This window comes from Salvelinus fontinalis, chromosome 36 (assembly GCF_029448725.1).
Source record: "Salvelinus fontinalis isolate EN_2023a chromosome 36, ASM2944872v1, whole genome shotgun sequence".
NCBI lineage: Eukaryota > Metazoa > Chordata > Actinopteri > Salmoniformes > Salmonidae > Salvelinus > Salvelinus fontinalis.
In genome coordinates, this window is record NC_074700.1 from 4,203,707 (window position 1) to 4,226,104 (window position 22,398).

Here is a 22,398-nt window from a genome sequence, read left to right on the forward strand (position 1 = left end):
TGAGAGAGAGTGAGTTAAAAGACCAATCTTTATCGTGGTAGCTAGCCAAATTCAAATCGGTCAGTTAGCTTAACGTCTTGCTCTAACTGTTTACTGGTGGTAACCATAGCAACATGGCCACTGAGGCAGCGCTAGCAGCGTTAGCAGCGACAGAAACTGAGAGACTTTCCCCGCTTTTTTTTTGAATACCCAGCAGAAATCAAATCAGAGAAAGGAAGAATCAATTTTAAACACAGAATTCTGAGGGAGAACCCAGAAACTTTGTTTGCCGACTGCTCACAAAACAGGACTGTTACAAACCTGTTATTTTACACAGACCACACTACTGCCTGGCATGCAGCTGTAACCAGGCATTTCAGCTATACCACGAAGAAAGGCATCTGCAAGGGAAGGCAAATCCACATTTTTGAGGACAGCGATAAGGACCAGGAAAACAGGTTTCTGACGGTAAATATGTATCAGAACGGCACTGTCATGGTCCAGGGCAGTGAGGCTGCACTCAGCTCTGTTGTGCAGGACTTCCCCACCCTAACGAAGATAGCGGAAAGCAACAAAGAAAAGGACAGCACCCCGACCTCTCCCCTCACCTCAGGCACCCCAACAGCAGGACCATCCTCCCCCCTGCCTGCCTACAACCACCAGAGCCAAGACCACACCACCATCAGCCTGTTGAGAGACAGGCTGGCTGTGATAGAGGTATGGGTTACTGAGCTGAAGGAGCAGCCCCTCAGCTACACCACCACCAGCCCAGACACAGAGCTTCTACAGGACCAGATCAACCAGTGCAGGACCCAGCTGAAGAACTCTGTCCAGGAGCTGAGAGAGAGCCTTACCACAGCTCTTGAGGAGGTAAAGGCCACCATGAGGAGAGAGCTGGTGCAGGTAAAGGAGGAGATGGCAAAGGAGTTGTCTGGCATCAAGAGGGTGCTGCAGCACAGAGAGCAGACTGTAGAGACTCCTAGAGAGAAGCTGCAGCCCCCCACCACCCCTAACAACCCCACCACCCCTAACACCCCCACTGACCCACCTTTACCCACAACCCCCCCCCCATACCGACAACACTTTACCCACACCCCCAGTCAACAAGAAGGCTCACATGGAAACACCTACTACAGAGAGAAGCTCTCTGGCCCCCCCTGACACACCCCCACACGCCCCTCCATGTACACAGGCCCTGTGTACTCCAGCCCCAGACCGTAAACGCAATAATCTGGTAAAACCCGCTGAGGTGGCCATCCTCATTGACTCAAATGGGAAATTCCTCCAAGAAGATAAACTCTTCCCACAACACAAGGTGCGCAAAATATGTTGCCCAAAAACACAGGATACACTCCACATCCTGTCCCAGCCTGACTTTGGCACACCAGGCCACATTATTATTCACACCGGCACCAACAACCTGCGAGAGGAGCAGGAGAGAGTAGGCAGCCTGGTCAACAGAATAGCAGAGAGGGCCTCTGAGCGGTTCCCCAACTCCCACATCACCATCTCCACTCTGCTGCCCCGCAAAGACTTTCATCCCCATACCATTCAGAAAGTCAACGCTGACATCACCAGAGGGTGTGGCCTACTCCCGAACGTACACGTTGCTCACCACCCAACAATCACCCCAGAGCATCTGCACGACCACTCCCATCTGAGGAAACAGACATTAGGGATGTTTACCAAGTCTCTAAAGGACGTGGCACTTGGTAGACAAACACCTCATGCCGTATTGGACAGAGGACCACCCAGAGACCCCTACCAGACCACTGCACCAACAAGGAGCCCCAGGCCCCTTCAACGCCACACCAGACCCAGCGCACCCCACAGGCCCCACCCACCACCAGACCATCACCACTTCCATCGGCTTAGCCAGACCGGACCGGGCCCAGCCTACTACCCCGCATCAGACCACCACCCCTACCAGACCAGAGAGGAAGCCCCACGGCCCAGACCTGGTCCCCCTCCACTCCACAGGGCCCAACAGCAGGACCAGCGCAGCTACGCAGAGGTCGTCAGAGGACAGGAGAACCTTGTAGGATTAAGTGAGATTAAACAGCTCCTCCAATACATCTGCACTAAACTGCACTAAACACACACACACACACACACACACACACACACACACACACACACACACACACACACACACACACACACACACACACACACACACACACACACACACACACACCTATTGTACTCAAATGTACTTGTTCAATGAATAGGAATGTTTATATATATAACAGAAAGAATGTTAGCTGTTATCCTGTTTATCTCGCTCTTAACAACTTAATAGTTAACAACTTAATAGTTAGTAGTCACAGTATTTCTGACTGCTATTCTTTCTTTTGTAACATGAAATCGCTATCAGTTAGCATGTGGAACATTCAGGGCCTAAACTCATCAACCTTTGGACTGAAGAGTTTAGCACTGGAGTTCAACAAAAACCTTAAAGATGTTGATGTCATCATTCTGCAGGAGACATGGTGTAAGGCTGACATTGTCACTCACTGTCCCACAGGTTACAGAGAGGTAATTGTACTGTCACAGAAACACAGCTCTGTCAATAGAGGCAGAGACTCTGGAGGACTGATCATTTGGTACAAATCCGAACTACAACATCTAATTGACCCCCTCAAAATTGGCAAATATCACATTTGGTTAAAACTGAAAAAAGAACTTGTACTGACAGAAAAAGATGTGTTCCTTTGCGCAATTTATATCCCCCCCTCAGAATCCCCATATTACTCAGAGGAGATCTTCCCTACCCTTGAGGAAGAGACGTGCCATTTCCAGGCCCAGGGAAATGTGCTCATCTGTGGGGACACAAATGCGCGCACAGGAACACTACCTGATCTAACGAGCACACGAGGGGACAGCTTTATTACAGGCCATACTGTTTCTAACTGCCTTAATCTCCCCCATAGAAACAACAGTGACAGCACCGTCAACAAAAACGGAAGGGATCTTTTGCAGCTATGTAGAAGCCTGGGTCTGTACTTTGTCAATGGTAGGTTACGGGGGGACTCTTTGGGGAGATTCACCTACTGCTCACCTCTTGGCCACAGTACAGTAGACTATATGATCACAGACATTGACCCTTTCTCTCTCAGCTCATTCACTGTCAAGCCACTAACACCTCTGTCTGATCACAGCCAAATTACATTGTTCCTCAAAAGAACAGACATGGAAACAACCACACATTCACAGCCCAGTAAGCTGTACAACATCAGAAATTCATACAGATGGGCCCAAAACAGCACAGAAGAATACCAGAAAGCAACCTGGAACCAAAATATCCAAACACTCTTAGATAACTTTCTGGATACCACATTCACTCACAGTAAAGAAGGCATCAATCTAGCAGTACAAAACATCAACTATATATTCAGGCAAACGGCAAAAGAAGCACAATTGAAATTGATAAAAAACAAAACAAAAAAGATCACAGATGACAACTGGTTTGATGCAGATTGTAAAATTATAAGAAAAAAAATTAGAACACTATCCAACCAAAAGCACAGAGACCCAAATAATGGTGAATTACGCCTTCATTACTGTGAGACTTTAAAACTCTATAAACGTACACTCAGAACCAAAAAAGCCCAGTACAACAGAAAGCAGCTGATGCTAATTGAGGAGTCCATAAACACAAACAACTTCTGGCAAAATTGGAAAAAATTCAAGAAATCTAAACAAGAGGAATTAGCGATACAAAATGGTGACATATGGACAACCCATTTTAAAACACTCTACAACACCGTTCAAATTGACACAAACGCAGAACAACGCCAAATTCATGAGAAGTTGAATGGATTAGAAAAAGCTATAAAGGACAACCAAAATCCACTGGACTCCCCAATTACTGACCAGGAGCTCTATAAGAAACTTCAGGCTCTCAAATTTAAAAAGGCATGCGGACCTGATGGCATCCTAAATGAGATGCTCAAACTCACTAGTGCAAAATTTCAATTGGCCATATTAAAACTGTTTAATTTGATCCTGAGTGTAGGTTATTTCCCTGACATCTGGAATCAAGGACTCATAACCCCAATCTTTAAAAACGGAGACAAATTTGACCCTAACAATTACAGAGGCATTTGTGTGAACAGTAACCTGGGGAAGGTTTTCTGTAGTATTATAAATGTAAGAGTTCTAAACTTCCTTAATAAGCACAATGTCTTGAGTAAAAGCCAAATTGGATTTATACCAAAACATCGCACGACCGATCATATTTACACCCTACACACCCTGATAGGTAAACATGTCCACCAAAATAATACCAAAATATACGCTTGCTTTATCGACTTCCAAAAAGCATTTGATTCTATTTGGCACACAGGACTGTTCTACAAAGTTATTGAAAGTGGTGTAGGGGGTAAAACATATGACATAATTAAATCAATGTATACTGGCAATACGTGCAGCATTAAAATTGGCAAGAAAAGAACAGAATTCTTTAACCAGGGGCGGGGCCTTCGTCAGGGTTGTAATCTGAGCCCTGCACTCTTCAATATTTACATCAACGAATTGGCCACTATTCTAGATAAATCCTCAGCCCCTGGTGTTAGTCTCCATAATTCAGAGGTTAAATGCCTACTCTTCGCAGATGACCTATGCCTGTTGTCACCCACAGCACATGGCCTACAGCAGAGCCTGGATCTGCTAGAGCAGTACTGCCAGACCTGGGCCCTGGCAGTAAACCCCAAAAAGACTAAAATAATGATTTTCCAGAGAAGATCCAGATCTCAGGGAATTAGACCAAAGTTCTCAATTGGTACAAAATATATAGAGTACTGCACACACTACAATTACTTAGGTTTAAAAATAAGCTCAACTGGACACCTTAATGAGGCAGTGAATGAACTGAGAGAGAAAGCACGCAGGGCATTCTACGCAATTAAAAAGCAAATTCAAATTGAAATACCTATTAAAATCTGGCTAAAACTAATTGAATATGTCATTGAACCAATTGCACTTTATGGCAGCGAGGTGTGGGGTCCACTTGCAAAACAAGATTTCATCAAATGGGACAAACATCCCATTGAAACCCTGCATGCAGAGTTCTGTAAGATTCTCCTACATGTCCAGAGGAAAACTACAAACAATGCATGCAGGGCAGAATTAGGCAAATATCCACTAATAATAAAAACTCAAAAAAGAGCAATTAAGTTTTGGAAACATCTAAAATACAGTGACCCCCTCTCATATCACTACCAAGCCCTGCAATACCAAGAGCTGAGCAAAGAAAAGAGTCCCCTCATCCAGCTGGTCCTGGGGCTGAGTTCACAAACCTGTTCTACTAACACACTGAAGCCTCAGGACCAGAACATCCAATCAATCAGAATAAACCAAATTACAACACAGTCAAAACAAAACTACATTGCTTATTGGGAAACACAAGCACAAGCACAGAGCAAAATGCAGTGCTATCTGGCCCTAAATCGACAGTACGCCATGGCTAACTATTTGACTATGGTTACTGATCAAAACCTTAGAAAAACCTTGACAAAGTACAGGCTCAGTGAGCACAGCCTTGCCATTGAGAAGGGTAGACACAGGAAAACCTGGCTCCCTGTAGAGGAAAGGCTGTGCAACCACTGCACAACAGCAGAACTTGAGACGGAGCTGCATTTCCTGACAAAATGTCAAAAATATAAAACAATTAGAGAGTGTCATTTCCCCAAATTTGAAACTCTTATTCAAGGTTTCAAAGACCTCTCTGATGAGGATAGGCTACCCGTCCTGTTGGGGGAGGACGCAGAGAGCTGTGGGTTGGCAGCGCACTACATTGCTGCCTGCCATAAGTTGAGGGACAGTGTCTGACAGACCAATCAACCTGCACATGTACTCTACTGTATGTTTATTGTTATTGTTGAATGTATGGTATGGTTATTTTGACACTTAGTTATTGTTGTTACTGTTGTCCCGTTGACCATTTTGATTCTCATTTTTATATTGTAAATAAGCTTTGGCAATATGTACATTGTTACGTCATGCCAATAAAGCAAATTGAATTGAATTGAATTGAATTGAAAAGAGAGACAGAGAGACAGAGAGAAAGAAAAGAGAGAAAGAGAGACAGAGAGAAAGAAAAGAGAGAAAGAGAGAGACAGAGAGACAGAGAGAAAGAAAAGAGAGACAGAGACAGAGAGAAAGAAAAGAGAGACAGAGAGAAAGAAAAGAGAGACAGAGAGAGACAGAGAGACAGAGAGAAAGAAAAGAGAGACAGAGAGAAAGAAAAGAGACAGAGAGAAAGAAAAGAGAGACAGAGAGAGAGAGAGAAAGAAAAGAGAGAAAGAGAGACAGAGAGACAGAGAGAAAGAAAAGAGAGACAGAGAGACAGAGAGACAGAGAGAGAAAAAAGAGAGACAGAGAGAAAGAAGAGAGACAGAGAGACAGAGAGAAAGAAAAGAGAGAAAGAGAGAGACAGAGAGACAGAGAGACAGAGAAAGAAAAGAGAGACAGAGAGAAAGAAAAGAGAGACAGAGAGAGACAGAGAGAAAGAAAAGAGAGAAAGAGAGAGACAGAGAGAAAGAAAAGAGAGAAAGAGAGAGACAGAGAGACAGAGAGAAAGAAAAGAGAGAGACAGAGAGACAGAGAGAAAGAAAAGAGAGAAAGAGAGACAGAGAGAAAGAAAAGAGAGAAAGAGAGACAGAGAGAAAGAAAAGAGAGAAAGAAAAGAGAGAAAGAGACAGAGAGAAAGAAAAGAGAGAAAGAGAGACAGAGAGACAGAGAGAAAGAAAAGAGAGAAAGAGAGAGACAGAGAGACAGAGAGAAAGAAAAGAGAGAAAGAGAGAGACAGAGACAGAGAGAAAGAAAAGAGAGACAGAGAGACAGAGAGAAAGAAAAGAGAGAAAGAGAGACAGAGAGAAAGAAAAGAGAGACAGAGAGACAGAGAGAAAGAAAAGAGAGAAAGAGAGAGACAGAGAGAAAGAAAAGAGAGACAGAGAGAAAGAAAAGAGAGAGACAGAGAGACAGAGAGAAAGAAAAGAGAGAAAGAGAGAGACAGAGAGACAGAGAGAAAGAGAGAGACAGAGAGAAAGAATATTATAAAATCCATGTACACAAACAACAAGTGTGCGGTTAAAATTGGCAAAAAACACACACATTTCTTCACACAGGGTCGTGGGGTGAGACAAGGATGCAGCTTAAGCCCCACCCTCTTCAACATATATATCAACGAATTGGCGCGGGCACTAGAACAGTCTGCAGCACCCGGTCTCACCCTACTAGAATCCGAAGTCAAATGTCTACTGTTTGCTGATGATCTGGTGCTTCTGTCACCAACCAAGGAGGGCCTACAGCAGCACCTAGATCTTCTGCACAGATTCTGTCAGACCTGGGCCCTGACAGTAAATCTCAGTAAAACCAAAATAATGGTGTTCCAAAAAAGGTCCAGTCGCCAGGACCACAAATTCCATCTAGACACCGTTGCCCTAGAGCACACAAAAAACTATACATACCTCGGCCTAAACATCAGCGCCACAGGTAACTTCCACAAAGCTGTGAACGATCTGAGAGACAAGGCAAGAAGGGCATTCTATGCCATCAAAAGGAACATAAATTTCAACATACCAATTAGGATCTGGCTAAAAATACTTGAATCTGTCATAGAGCCCATTGCCCTTTATGGTTGTGAGGTCTGGGGTCCGCTCACCAACCAAGATTTCACAAAATGGGACAAACACCAAATTGAGACTCTGCATGCAGAATTCTGGAAAAATATCCTCCGTGTACAACGCAGAACACCAAATAACGCATGCAAAGCAGAATTAGGCCGATACCCACTAATTATCAAAATCCAGAAAAGAGCCGTTAAATTCTACAACCACCTAAAAGGAAGCGATTCCCAAACCTTCCATAACAAAGCCATCACCTACAGAGAGATGAACCTGGAGAAGAGTCCCCTAAGCAAGCTGGTCCTAGGGCTCTGTTCACAAACACAAACACACCCCACAGAGCCCCAGGACAACAGCACAATTAGACCCAACCAAATCATGAGAAAACAAAAAGATAATTACTTGACACATTGGAAAGAATTAACAAAAAAACAGAGCAAACTAGAATGCTATTTGGCCCTAAACAGAGAGTACACAGTGGCAGAATACCTGACCACTGTGACTGACCCAAACTTAAGGAAAGCTTTGACTATGTACAGACTCAGTGAGCATAGCCTTGCTATTGAGAAAGGCCGCCTGTAGGCAGACATGGCTCTCAAGAGAAGACAGGCTATGTGCACACTGCCCACAAAATGAGGTGGAAACTGAGCTGCACTTTCTAACCTCCTGCCCAATGTATGACCATATTAGAGACACATATTTCCCTCAGATTACACAGATCCACAAAGAATTCGAAAACAAATCCAATTTTGATAAACTCCCATATCTACTGGGTGAAATTCCACAGTGTGCCATCACAGCAGCAAGATTTGTGACCTGTTGTCACAAGAAAAGGGCAACCAGTGAAGAACAAACAGCATTGTAAATACAACCCATATTTATGCCTATTTATTTTAACCTGTGTGCTTTAACCATTCGTACATTGCTACAACACTGTATATATAAATAATATGACATTTGTAATGTCAGCAGCATACCACCCTGCATACCACTACTGGCTTGCTTCTGAAGCTAAGCAGGGTTGGTCCTGGTCAGTCCCTGGATGGGAGACCAGATGCTGCTGGAAGTGGTGTTGGAGGGCCAGTAGGAGGCACTCTTTCCTCTGGTCTAAAAAATATCCCAATGCCCCAGGGCAGTGATTGGGGACACTGGCCTGTGTAGGGTGCCGTCTTTCGGATGGGACGTTAAACGGGTGTCCTGACTCTCTGAGGTCATTAAAGATCCCATGGCACTTATCGTAAGAGTAGGGGTGTTAACCCCGGTGTCCTGGCTAAATTCCCAATCTGGCCCTCAAACCATCATGGTCACCTAATAATCCCCAGTTTACAATTGGCTCATTCATCCCCCTCCTCTCCCCTGTAACTATTCCCCAGGTCGTTGCTGCAAATGAGAATGTGTTCTCAGTCAACTTACCTGGTAAAATAACGGTAAATAAATAAATTGTTTTGAAACTTCTGTATGTGTAATGTTTACTGTTAATTTGTATTGTTTGTTTCACTTTTGTGTATTGCTACCTCACTTGCTTTGGCAATGTTAACACATGTTTCCCATGCCAATAAAGCCCCTTGAATTGAATTGAATTGAAAAGAGAGAAAGAAAGAGACAGAGAGAAAGAAAAGAGAGACAGAGAGAAAGAAAAGAGAGACAGAGAGAGAGAGAGAGAGAAAGAAAAGAGAGAGGGAAAGAGAGAAATGGATGAGGGAAAGTCACACTCACCTGATACAGGAAATCCTCAAACACAAAGTAGTAGTCGTCATTACTCGCAGTCAGTTTCACATCCTGGAGAAAAGAAAGTAAGGATAATTGACAGCAAAACAACGATATAAGATATAAATACCTGACATCACTACTAGTTTGTAAAGAACATGGCAGATGGGAAAACAAGTAAAACCAAGGTTCTCAACAACCACACGTGTTTGCATGTGCTGTGTTGTTAGCGTTTTCCCTGCTTGTCTTGGCACACCAAAGCCTACCTTGTAGATGAGGTTGTCCACCAGCAGGTCATGGTGGATGACTCCAGCCTTCAGCTGCTCATAATGCATCACATCCTGTCCAACAAAACATCCGTCAGTCCATTACAAATAACGTCAAACTAAAAGATACAACCTCCACAGTAATGTACAAATAATACGGGAACAATCATTTACTCAAATGATTGACCATTCGAATCCAGTACAGAAAGTGGGTCTAAACGAAAGAGACTGAAGACGGCAGCATTCATTCTGTTTGCCCTCCCTCTACCACGATCATCTATTTGAATTGAAGTACTACCACAATCTGATGTCCTTCAACCACCTTGTGTATGTTGTCAAATTTATGTGCTCGTTGACATTGACATGACCGTGATTTCGTCAGACGAAGAGGCGAGGTTAATGTTGTGGGGAAGTATTTCAACACGTACACACTTCACATCACATAGTTAACACCAGAACGTCTCTCCGGTCTGATAAAAGCCGTCATAAAAAGAACGAAGTAACAGGAGACAGGGAGGAAAAGAGGAATAAACACCTCAACTCTGACAGACTTTCAAGCACTTTGGCAATCAGAGACTGGCGGGGAGAAAAAGAGAGATGAAGTTCAAGTTGCTTGTCCGTGTCAAGAGGTAGGGCTTCCAAGACATATTCAAAACACCCAAGATGGATATCGTCAACTTGAGACATTAAAATTCCCTTTAAAACATTAAAAGGGGCAATCTACGATTGCTCCATACAAAGCCTTCGGAAAGTATTCAGACCCCTTGACTTTTCCCACATTTTGTTACGTTACAGCCTTATTCTAAAATGTATTCAAATATTTTTCCCTCTGCAATCTACACACGATACCCCATAATGACGAAGCGAAAACAGTTTAGAATTTTTTTCAAATGTTTTAAAAATAAAAAACAGAAATACCTTATTGACATAAGTATTCAGATCTTTTGTTATGAGACTCGAAATTGAGCTCCGGTGCATTCTGTTTCCATTGATCATCCTTGAGATGTTTCTACAACTTGATTGGAGTCCACCTGTTGTAAATTCAATTGATTGGACATGATTTGGAAAAGCACACACAAACTTATCTTTATAAGGTCCCACAGTTAACAGTGCATGTCAGAGCAAAAACCAAGCCGAGGTCGAAGGAATTGTCCGTTGAGCTCCGAGGCAGGATTGTGTCGACGCACAGATCTGGGGAAGGGTACCACTCTGACAGAGCTCTAGAGTTCCTCTGTGGAGATGGGAGAACCTTCCAGAAGGACAACCATCTCTGCAGCACTTCACCAATCAGGCCATTATGGCAGAGTGGCCAGACGGAGGCCACTCCTCAGTAAAAAGCACATGACAGCCCGCTTGCAGTTTGCCAAAAGGCACCTAAAGACTCTCAGACCATGAGAAACAAGATTCTCTGGTCTGATGTAACCAATATTGAACTCTTTGGCCTGAATGCCAAGCGTCACGTCTAGAAGAAACCTGGCACCATCTCTTCGGTGAAGCATGGTGGTGGCAGCATCATGCTGTGGGGATGTTTTTCAGCAGCAGGTAGTGGGAGACTAGTCAGGATCGAGGGAAAGATGAACGGAGCAAAATGCAGAGAGATCCTTGATGAAAACCTGCTACAGAGCGCTCAAGACCTCCGACTGGGGTGAAGGTTCACCTTTCAACAGGACAACAACCCTAAGCACACAGCCAAGACAATGCTTCGGGACAAGTCTCTGAATGTCCTTGAGTGACCCAGCCAGAGCCCGGACTTGAACCCGATCGAACATCTCTGGAGAGACCTGAAAATAGCTGTGTAGCAACGCTCCCCATCCAACCTGACAGAGCTTGAGAGGATCTGCAGAGAAGAATGGGAGAAACTCTCCAAATACAGGTGTGCCAAGCTTGTAGCGTCAGACCCAAAGAAGACTCAATGCTGTAATCGCTGCCAAAGGTGCTTTAACAAAGTACTGAGGAAAGGGTCTGATTACTTATGCAAATGTGATATCAGTTTTTTTGTATTTGATAAATTAGCAAACATTTCTAAAAACCTGTTTGTGCTTTGTCATTATGGGGTATTGTGTGTAGATTAATGAGGAAAAAATACACTTTAATACATTTTAGAATAAGGCTGTAACAGAATGTGGAAAAAGTCAAGGAGTCTGAATACTTTCCAAAGACACTTCAAATGTTTTGACTTTTAACTTAATGACATATACTCAATGATTCTTGAAGAATATAACTTAGTTCAACTGTCGTAACCCACCAGAACCTAAAATATAAGCTTGTTTTATTGCAGCGTTTGTAAACAATGCAATTGTAAACAAACACTGTATAGCCTCAAAACACTGATAAAACTATCATTTTGATATCACGGATGGTCAGTACTTGCATCAATAGCTCTTCTTATCAACTGTATGTACGCACTATCCGTGCTGCTCTTGCCAACCCCCATTTGTCCCACCTCTGAGAAGCAGAGGTTCTGTTGTGATCATGTAGGTCTGATATCTGATTTGTTATCGTTACAGTAATGCGATTAGTCACCAACTCAGATGATATAAAAAGGGTCTTAAATTCATTGTCTCTCTCTCTCTCGCTCTCTCTTTGTTCCTGAACTGATGTGGTGAGACATTGCCAAAGCAAGTGAAATAGATGATAAACTCTCTCTCTCTCATTAGTTGTGGGCCATGCCTTGAGTAGTGCCTTGTAATGCGTGTTAATGCTTCACGCCTCCATTCATAAGTTATTCAATAATACTTGCTTTGATATTCAGGCCGCGTGACCATTCCTTGATCTCAGTCAGCTAAATGCGTAATACTTGATTGCACCCGGTTTAACTATAGTCTCTTGCACATTGGTATTTATCTTACGGAGTCGGATATTTCCTTATATGGGATAGTTGCGCCGTCTTATTGTGGGTCGCGTGTGAGGTAGTTATAATATCATGGGTATCAAATGTTACCACAGTAACAAGTGATCAGGGTAGGATGTCGTACATTTTATAGAACTCGAAGACGACACAGGACGTATGAGGGATACCCGAATCCATTTATTGTGTGAATAAATCAGACCCTTTTATTTGGAAACAGCCTCAAGCAGTGTTTGGTGTTCACTGAGGCTCTCAATCGCAAACAACAATAAGATTCAAATGAATATGTAACTTAAACGTGTCATTCACATTAACGTTCCTCCCTGTCCTTTGGATGAGAAGGCAAAGTACCGTATCTCCATCAACAATACTTTCGCATTGACGTTTCAACCCTTGAGATTTCAACTTAACTGCTTTGCCATGCTTGACTTACAGTACCTTAAGGGCATCGTGTACACAACTGCTTCTGTGCCACAGGGCAGCTGTAAGTGGCAGTACATAAGGAGCCCATACATAGTGGGTGAGGAATGGCCACCCACCACCTCTATCCATCGCCCCGGGGGAAGCCCTGTCTCCTGGTCGAAGCCCTTACCCTTATTAACATGAGGGATTGTGGGATGCGGGCTACGTCATAGGAGAGTTGATGGGTGGTGGGTGACGGTGGATATCTGGGACACAGTGGGCGTGTTCTGTTTAAAAGGATGGTGGTGATTGGTTAATACAACCTGGAGGTCATCCTTGAAGATGTTTAGGTTATACTGCAGTAACATAAATCTCTGTGCATTTACACAATATCCTGAGTGTCCTGATATGCCATACAATACCACCATGTCATACACGCTAGAGCTAGTAGCACACAGATTACGGGATAGTGGACAGTCCTCTCTCCTGTCCTGAACGTAACTCTGTTTGTCCTACTGTCGAACCTGGTGACGGTAATGCTCTACAGACCTCCGCTGGATCCCTGTAACTCTCCTAGGGGGATCAATCTTCCCACGGCAGGGGCATTGTTTAATCGGCCCGCGACGAGGCGGGGGTCCGTTCCCTGGGTTATACAAATGCGGAGGGGCACGGCCATTTGCCACACAGGGAGCAGGCCCTCTTGTTTGAGCTAACTTTGCTAAATCGCACCAGTTTGATTACGTTGGCGGTCACAGTGCCCTGGGACGAGTTACGTCAGGGTGGCGTAAACACGAGCGCCACTAATTTATAGCCCGAGGATCGCCTCCAGCTGCATGAACCTGTACTAAGAACTAGGCATTCAGTCTATACAATACGTATCTACATGTCCAATAAGTGAATTCCTTTAGGACAATGTCTAATGCCTATGGAAAGATTATATTTTTTTGCTAGATTTGACGTTCAATCAACTGTAACGCTTGCTAAATCTAAATCGCATGCAACCGCCTTTACTGGAGAACTTATTTGAAGCTACGCAGGTGGTCACATCCATGAATACTCATAAATATAAATGAGGATCAACATACGCGCCCCCACACTAACGTGCAGCCAATGCATGGAGAAGAACCAACACGGGTATATACGACCGGAGTTTCCTAAACAGCTCCTCTCTTCCAGTGTGAATGACGGAGATAGGTCGTGTCAACCGTTAACACTGGAGAGGGTGTTAATGAGTGAAAGAGAAGGTTCAGGAAGAAGGTGAGCAACTTCAAGCCCTAGAAAAAAAAATGGGTCTTGGGAACCGCAACAGCTGTGTGTGCCTGGCAGTTTTATAACAAACGCAGGCAGACGGAGAGAAAAACCCAGGGTGGCAGATTCAACGCCATGGTCTTTAACATTAACATAATGACACACGCATCTACAAAAGATTGGTAACCGCTTCACCAGGCAGCGTAGTGTGTGTCTGTGTGTGCATTACCTCAGGCTCATTGGTGGAGTTGAGGATGAGGGCCCAGACGTCAGCTCGTAGGCCAGTGGGACAGCCCTGTCTACTGTACTGCTGGGCTGCTGCACTGTCCTGCTCATTTACCACTGGAACAACACACACGGAGGACACACTCATAACACAACCGTACTATAGCAGTGGTTACATTATGGCACACCTGAGAGAGATCTCCTTTGTATGCATCAATGAAAATAACTATATCACACACCACTGACTCGCACCCCTGTAAACATACCAGAACCATGGCAAAATGTCTCACTGTCATTATAGCAGCACGACTTTCCCCTTCTGTTGAACACACAAATAAAACAAAACTCTGACTGCAACCGATCAGACCAGACCCTATCTGAATCGGAACCTTCCATCTTGCCCCTTCCACTACGACAGGTCCCAAACACACATGGCCCTTGACTCCACTTACTCCAGGTGTCGGAGAGCCAATAACACACTCCAACATAAACATTCTGCCCTCTTGTTCCTCTTTAAATCGGCATTTAGAGTGCTATCCTCACTCGGTCTACCGCCCCCTTGGCCATCGGGGTGTTAAAACACATTCCTACCCATGTAGAGCACACTGTGAGGGCACTAAGGAGACGTATACAAAATGAGTCCTTGTATTATTGTGTGTGTCCCCCGGCCAGGCCTGGATTCTGATTCAGCCCTATAAGAGGCGTTCCCGCTAATGTTTACATTAGGCTCAGCATACAGGGACAGGGTAGAGTGCAAAAGTGTAAGGGAGACTAGGCCACTTGAGAGGGTGAAGGAGAGGATTAGTTATGGCTGGAGCTAATTTTAGGGGTTTCCCATGGGAGGGGGGTGAGAGGTGTGTGTGGTCTTGTTCTTCTATCCTCACGGAGACCTGAAATCTCAAAAAGTCCCCAAAGGATAGTATAACAAGGACAATTCTATTTAAATCTTGAGTGAAGGTTAGGGTTAAGGTAAGGGTTAGGGAAAGTAAGATTTTGAAATTCCTTTTAGGTCTCCACGAGGATAGAACACCAAGTGTGTGTGTGTGTGTTAGGGCTGGGTGGTAAACCGCGGTCTGCGGTTGTGAGCCTGGTTGGACTTACTGAAATCACTTAAAATGTACAGTATGTTTTGCCGCCCTACGGTCATGCACAACTCATAAAGCCAATTTAGAACTTATATATTATTCCAAAACATCAAATTGAAAAAGACTGTGATATATTTGGGCCATATCGCCCAGCCCCTAGTGCGTGTGTGTGTGTGTGTGCGTGTGTGTGTGTGCATGAGTGCATGCAGTACCAAATGTCCCACTTTAATGTCAGGAAGACATTTTCCAGAGAGGACCGACTGGCTACGATAAAAAAAGAGAGATACACACTATTAAATAAATAGGATCTCAAATGAACCAGCCATCTATCTATTATCTTACCTTTCTTCCCGATGCGAATATGCTCGCTTTCAAACAAATCTGCCCGGCGATATGAAAAAGAGGGACAACAAAACTATATCAGTTGTCAGCCTGAAGTGGATCCGTTGCCAGAACGGACTACTGTATCAGTTGGATTTACAAACAAAAGCCTATGAATACAAGGATATTTAAATCCTTCCTAGACACACAGATATTGTTTGAGAGATGCCAGACGGCCAAATGGCATGAGAAACATTTACACAAACTGATAAGACATCAACTGAAATGTTCTTTATTCATCCCGATTCATTTCTGTATTTGCTAGGTAAACATGTTTTTCTCTGATGATTTTGAACGATTTAACTGTAGGACCTAGAAGTTCTTCCAACTTGATGTGGAATATGAATTACCGCTAAATGATCCATCATTCTCCATTTCAAAGCTTTGTTTATAGGCCGGGAAAGTATGAGTATTTTTCAGCAGGACACAGAACGCAAGCTCAGTGCAATTTTAATTGAGTTTCACCTGGAGGTACGTGGGTATGGTCGTCAATACCCAGCTGCCCCGTGGTCAGGCTCAACTCTGAATAGGCCTCTCTCTGAGGGGACAAAACATACACATCGGAGTAAACACCGGTGGATCGTCAATAAACACAAATCATCTGGGATTTACTATGAGTAGGTCTTTCAAGTGAGACTACTCCATGTATTACATGCACAGTAAGAATACACACACGCAGACAAACAGTTCCTGATCCCCTAAAGAGCTGTCAAACTCATTCCATGGAGGGCCAAGTATCTGACCGTTTTTTGGGTTTACCTTTCAATTAAGACAGACAACCAGGGGAGGGGAGTTCCTTACTACTTAGTGAACTCATTTCACCCATCAAGTACAAGGGAGGAGCGAAAACCCGCAGACACACTGCCCTCCGTGGAATGACTTTGACACGTGCCCTAAAGTATAAATGGGTAAACACACACCCAGTGTTTTGACCCACACAGATGGTTCAGGTCAAGTGTTTCTCCTACCACCTGTGGATCGACACACAGACAGACAGACAGACAGACAGACAGACACGCACGCACACCACAGACAAACGCACAGTATTTCCCCTACCATCTGAGGTATGTCTCTGTCGTGGAGGGGCACCTGGATGAGGCCCCAGTGACTCTTTGCGCTGGCCTCCTCACTGCTGTCATGGTTTGGGTTCCGTAGGCTGACCAGCACCTGGGAATCATGGGAAATGGAGTAACTTGGAGTATTAAGTCGCCGATCAGAACATATTGATTGAGATGAAGTCCATTTACCTCCAGAAAGTCTTTGGGAGCATAGACAGGCCTGAAACGACTTAGATCTGTACAACAGGACAAAGACAAAGGAGCATTGAAGTTTAAGTTGCTAATAGAAATATTGTAGTTATAATATAGATATAACAATGTAATTACAACATAGCACAGATGCTGGGTGGATAGTTGCATCATCAAGCTAACTTTGGTGACTCATTAGAGTTAACCTGATGATGCAACCATCCATAGTACGTGTTGGCAAATTAGACGTTCATTTCGGTCATCTCCAATGGAGAAAAATGATATAACGAAAGAGAATTCCCAGCAAAGTCAGGCAGTTAGAAGTTTTCATCGTCAGTCTAAGTCAAGTGTATGGTCAGTCAATAAAGAGAGCATGTTAAGGTTGGGAGGGGAGTTCCACTCGCTATCGGAGCGAGGCAAGGCCCAGGAGTCTGGTTATCCTCTGGATTCACAAGGCCTGCTGTTTATGCCAAGGCCCGGCACACACTCGTAAATGTTACCATACCCCCTTCTCAGATAGCATTGTTAGGAGACTGTTCTGTTACACGGAGTACTGTGCACAAGCAGAGTTAACTTAAGGTAATGCCCCTACGCAAGAGGTATATAAGTATAAATGGCGCACACACACACACACACACACACACACACACACACACACACACACACACACACACACACACACACACACACACACACACACACACACACACACACACACACACAGCCTTAATTACAATGGCAAGGGTTACATCCTCCTGCAATGTAAAAATAACTCCAGTTAATCCACACTTATAAACAGTATCATCAACATGGAGTTTGAAGGTAAAGACCTGGTTCGTCTGTCCCCATTTCGTTCCACTTGTTGGCCAACTCCTTCTGTTCCACAGCTGGCCTCTACAAAACAGAACATTAAGAATTGTCAATAAAGTAGTCTGTCAATAGACTGAAGACATTAACACAAATATATACTGGCACACAGGGCCCTCTACGAAGATTCTTGAAGAACTCATCTTAGGTTGAGTACCCTGTTACATGCTGTCATAAACTATTCTACACGGTTTACCTTACGAGCCAAGGGTACACCCAGCTCTGTGCACATGCTGTTCAGGCTTTTGAGGATACGCTTCTCCCAGTTTACCTGTAGGGGAAAACACACACAAGCTTAGACACACGCACACACACACACACAAACTGTTAACTTAACGACATTACAAAGACAACGCTGAGCAGAGTTTTTCCTGGAGCTTAGGTGGTGGGTGTGGCAGGAGGATTGGTAGGAGGAGTGGTGGGCCCATCAGAATTTTTGAAAACATTTTATAGGTCACCATCTTGGCGATGTAGATACATTTGTGCATTTCAAAGCCAATTTCCTGCAAATTTACAAATGTTTCCATGGAGCTGAGAGAATTCTTTGGAATATTAAGGCGAATTTCCTGAAATTCTACACATTTTGCCATGCAGCTGAGAGAACATTTGAGCAGTTTTAAGGTAAATTCCTGCAATTTTACACCAAAAATTTTAAGAATCCCTTCTTCACTAAAACATATTTGCTTAACTAAAGCATATATACTACAGTAAGTCACCAGACAAATCTGAGAGACAGAAAAACAAAAGAGATGATGAAATGAGGAAAGGAAGAGAAGGAAAGATGGATGGAGGAAGCAACAGACCCACCTGGGCCTTGCGCATGTACGCCAGAGGCTCCTTGGCGTGCTCTGGCGGAGCTGCAGGGTGGCTGGGGAGCGGCTGACTAGAGAGAGAAAGAGAACGAGTGAGTAGGAGAGAGATAGAAAGGGCACAGGAGAGAGAAGAGAGCGAGAGAGAGGGAAGGGAAGAGAGAGAGAAGGAAAGGGAAAGAGAAAGTGAGAACGAAAAAGACTAATTTCTTCAAATAAATGCATGACAACCAACCCGTAAAGGCAGTAGGATCCTCTACTATAAGCAACATATTGAAGATTCTATTTTTATTTATGCAATCAAACTAGGAAAAAGAACAATCGACCAAGACCAACTGAAGGCTATCTCGCCAGTTGAAGGAGAAGGTCTGGGTTCCTCCACCAGTTCCACCTCCTGCCTCTGTCCACTTATCATTCAACCTAAACAAATGACTCTGGCCGTCTGGAGGAAAAAAACAGGTTCGAGCCCATTTCAGACGGCCCTTGTGTTATACAGTGGCTTGCGAAAGTATTCACCCCTTGGCATTTTTTCGATTTTGTTGCCTTACAACCTGGAATTAAAAGTGATTTTTGGGGGGGGTTGTATCATTTGATTTACACAACATGCCTACCACTTTGAAAATACAAAATAATTTTTTATTGTGAAACAAACAAGAAACAAGACAATAAAACAAAAAACTTCAGCGTGCATAACTATTCACCCCCCCCCCCCCCCTCTCTCTCGAAGTCAATACCTTGTAGAGCAACCTTTTGCAGCAATTACAGCTGCAAGTCTCTTGGGGTATGTCTCTAAAAGCTTGGCACATCTAGCCGCTGGGATTTTTGCCCATTCTTCAAGGCAAAACTGCTCCAGCTCCTTCAAGTTGGATGGGTTCTGCTGGTGTACTGTACAGCAATCTTTAAACCATACCACAGATTCTCAATTGGATTGAGGTCTGGGCTTTGTTGCTTTAGCAGTATGCTTAGGGTCATTGTCCTGCTGGAAGGTGAACCTCCGTCCCAGTCTCAAATCTCTGGAAGACTGAAACAGGTTGCCCTCAATAATTTCCCTGTATTTAGTGCCATCCATCATTCCTTCAATTCTGACCAGTTTCCTAGTCCCTGCCGATGAAAAAAAAAAAGCAACATTTTAGTCTCATCTGACCAGAGTACCTTCTTCCATATGTTTGGAGAGTCTCCCACATGCCTTTTGGCAAACACCAAATGTGTTTGCTTATTTTTTTCTTTAAGCAATGGATTTTTTTGTGGCCACTCTTCTGTAAAGCCCAGCTCTGTGGAGTGTACAACTTAAAGTGGTCCTATGGACAGATACTCCAATCTCCGCTGTGGAGCTTTGCAGCTACTTCAGGGTTATCTTTGGTCTCTTTGTTGCCTCTGATTAATGCCCTACTTGCCTGGTCTGTGAGTTTTGGAAGGCGGCCCTCTCTTGGCAGGTTTGTTGTGGTGCCATATTCTTTCCATTTTTTTTTTTATAATGGATTTAATGGTACTCTGTGGGATGTTCAAAGTTTTGGATATTTTTTTTTACTCAAACCTGATCTGTACTTCTCCACAACTTTGTCGCTGACCTGTTTGGAGAGCTCCTTGGTCTTCATGGTGCCACTTGCTTAGTGGTGTTGCAGACCCTGGGGCCTTCCAGAACAGGTGTGTATATATACTGAGATATATACTGAGATCATGTGACACTTAGATTGCACCCAGGTGGACTTTATTTAACTAATTATGTGACTTCTGAAGGTAATTGGTTGCACCAGATCTTATTTAGGGGATTCATAGCAAAGGGGGTGAATACATATGCACGCACCACTTTTCCGTTTATTTTTTGAAACATGTTATTTTTTTCATTTCACTTCACCAATCTGGGCTATTTTGTGTAAGTCCATTACATGAAATCCAAATAAAAATCCATTTAAATTATAGGTTGTAATGCAACAAAATAGTAAAAAACGCCATGGGGGATGAATACTTTTGCAGGGCACTGTAAAACACTCAGCTTTATCTAAACACGTCACCTAAACGGGGACATACACGGATGATTCATGTTCAAGAGAGGAAGGCATAATTCAACTCTTTATGTTGTAGTGCGAAACTGGACGTCCTCAAGTTCAGGCAGTTGATTCATGAGTTTATTTTCATCTCACGGCAGTAAGACACCATGGTACTCTTAAGTGACTTAAGGTGACTCGGGCTACATTTGATCAAACTGAATAACAACTCACGATTTGATCATACAAACAGAGAAGCTGAAAAAGCGTTGTCCATTTAAAAATAAACGTTAGCAAATGCAAGGAACATGCATCTGTCTGTCCATATCTGAAACAAATACAGTAGGTCTAGACAGACAAACAAAACAGAAGAATAAAAGCATGAGACCTGGCATTGGATGATGGTTGGAGCGTTGGTGCCAGTTTTGGGATCTGGTCTGGAGTGTGGTTCTTGGCCAAGACTAAAGGCCAAAATCACTTTTAATGGAGTCTGTTTTAAAACGAGCATTGGCTGAACATTTCAGGTGATTCACTCTCATAAATGTCATATAAACAGTTAGAACCAAACTTCAGTAAGGGAACATACCATTAGACCTCCCTCTCTCTCTGCCTGGTCTCTCTCAACCTCTATATGTGTGCCCATGTACATGTTATACATTTGATATGCTTATCAACACTTTGTTGATTGAAAAAAAACTTACACGTGCAACTCTCTGTATACTGCATTCTGTAGCTTTCTCTCCCAACCTGCAACACAAAATAAAAGTGATTCGTTTGCAACATGACATGCATGATATTCAATGTAGGTCCAGTCCATGACAGCTAGCTAGCTATTACCCATATAAATACTTGTTCTGCATCACGCGCTTACCTGATGCTTTGAGAAAATTACGAACGTCCTCTTTTAGAGATTCTAATTGTATCTCGGGTCTATGCAAACACTCCTAAATAGAATAAGAAAATAGTTAAGCATATTCTCGATGTAGCTAGATATTTTTGGCATGTCAAGCAGTTAGTTACTGGTTGTAAAATCAATAGTATAGCTAGATAAGGCACATATTTGTATAGCCTTGGCAGCTGTAAAATCTCACAGCAGCAGACAGGGAGGACAACATTCGTTGTTGCACAAGCCTTTCGGTCAATGCCTTCGGTTCTGCAGAGCAGCTAGCTAGCGACTTACTTTGGCCTGTCTCTCAATTTGAGAGTGTAAATGGGTTGCTTTCAGTCGCTGGACAATTTGCGCAATTGTCAGTGATAACTCCGTACCCTCATCCATCATTTTCAATGCTCGTTTTGGTTAATCTACACTACGATAAGGCAATTAGACTTTTAGAATCCATTTGGTATCCGGTGATGCAGCCTTTGGCCTCTGCAGTGGTTACTTAGCAACTACGGACTATGGATGTAGAGGAAACAAAAAATAAGCAACATTAGTTCCTAGCCCTTCTGAATATAAATATGATACATGTCTAGACTTTTTCTTTTGTTGCTTGGTAGTTATTTATTGCATTATCAGTGTGTTAATTAAAACATTTAAGTGGTATTCTTGAAATATGTCACTTAAATAGTCTATCTATACAACAGACTAAAACAAAATCACTGTAAGGCTCCAAAAATCATGTTAAATTGTTGCGGCTGCTGTTTCACTTGCATGACCATGGGCTCGAGAGGCGGGCTCTCTTAGACCGGAGTTCTCTATCCACCCATCCATACTGTTATAT

At 43.5% G+C, this 22,398-nt stretch overlaps 1 protein-coding gene across 1 annotated transcript in view; it reads right to left on the reverse strand.

The window, feature by feature from the left end:
- The window catches only part of tbc1d19 (TBC1 domain family, member 19), a 36,655-nt gene extending 14,569 nt beyond the window's left edge, over nt 1-22,086 (reverse strand). Inside the window, exons 1-13 of the mRNA XM_055900399.1 lie at nt 21,858-22,086; nt 21,549-21,621; nt 21,379-21,424; nt 18,691-18,766; nt 18,080-18,154; nt 17,847-17,910; nt 17,017-17,063; nt 16,826-16,936; nt 16,235-16,307; nt 15,731-15,769; nt 14,308-14,420; nt 9,581-9,655; nt 9,324-9,386 (exon numbers count right to left, since the gene is read on the reverse strand). Coding sequence (XP_055756374.1) covers nt 9,324-9,386; nt 9,581-9,655; nt 14,308-14,420; nt 15,731-15,769; nt 16,235-16,307; nt 16,826-16,936; nt 17,017-17,063; nt 17,847-17,910; nt 18,080-18,154; nt 18,691-18,766; nt 21,379-21,424; nt 21,549-21,621; nt 21,858-21,956 — 954 coding nt within the window. The 5' untranslated portion in view covers nt 21,957-22,086. The remainder of the gene's footprint in view (nt 1-9,323; nt 9,387-9,580; nt 9,656-14,307; nt 14,421-15,730; nt 15,770-16,234; nt 16,308-16,825; nt 16,937-17,016; nt 17,064-17,846; nt 17,911-18,079; nt 18,155-18,690; nt 18,767-21,378; nt 21,425-21,548; nt 21,622-21,857) is intronic.
- Nucleotides 22,087-22,398: the final 312 nt, after the last annotated feature.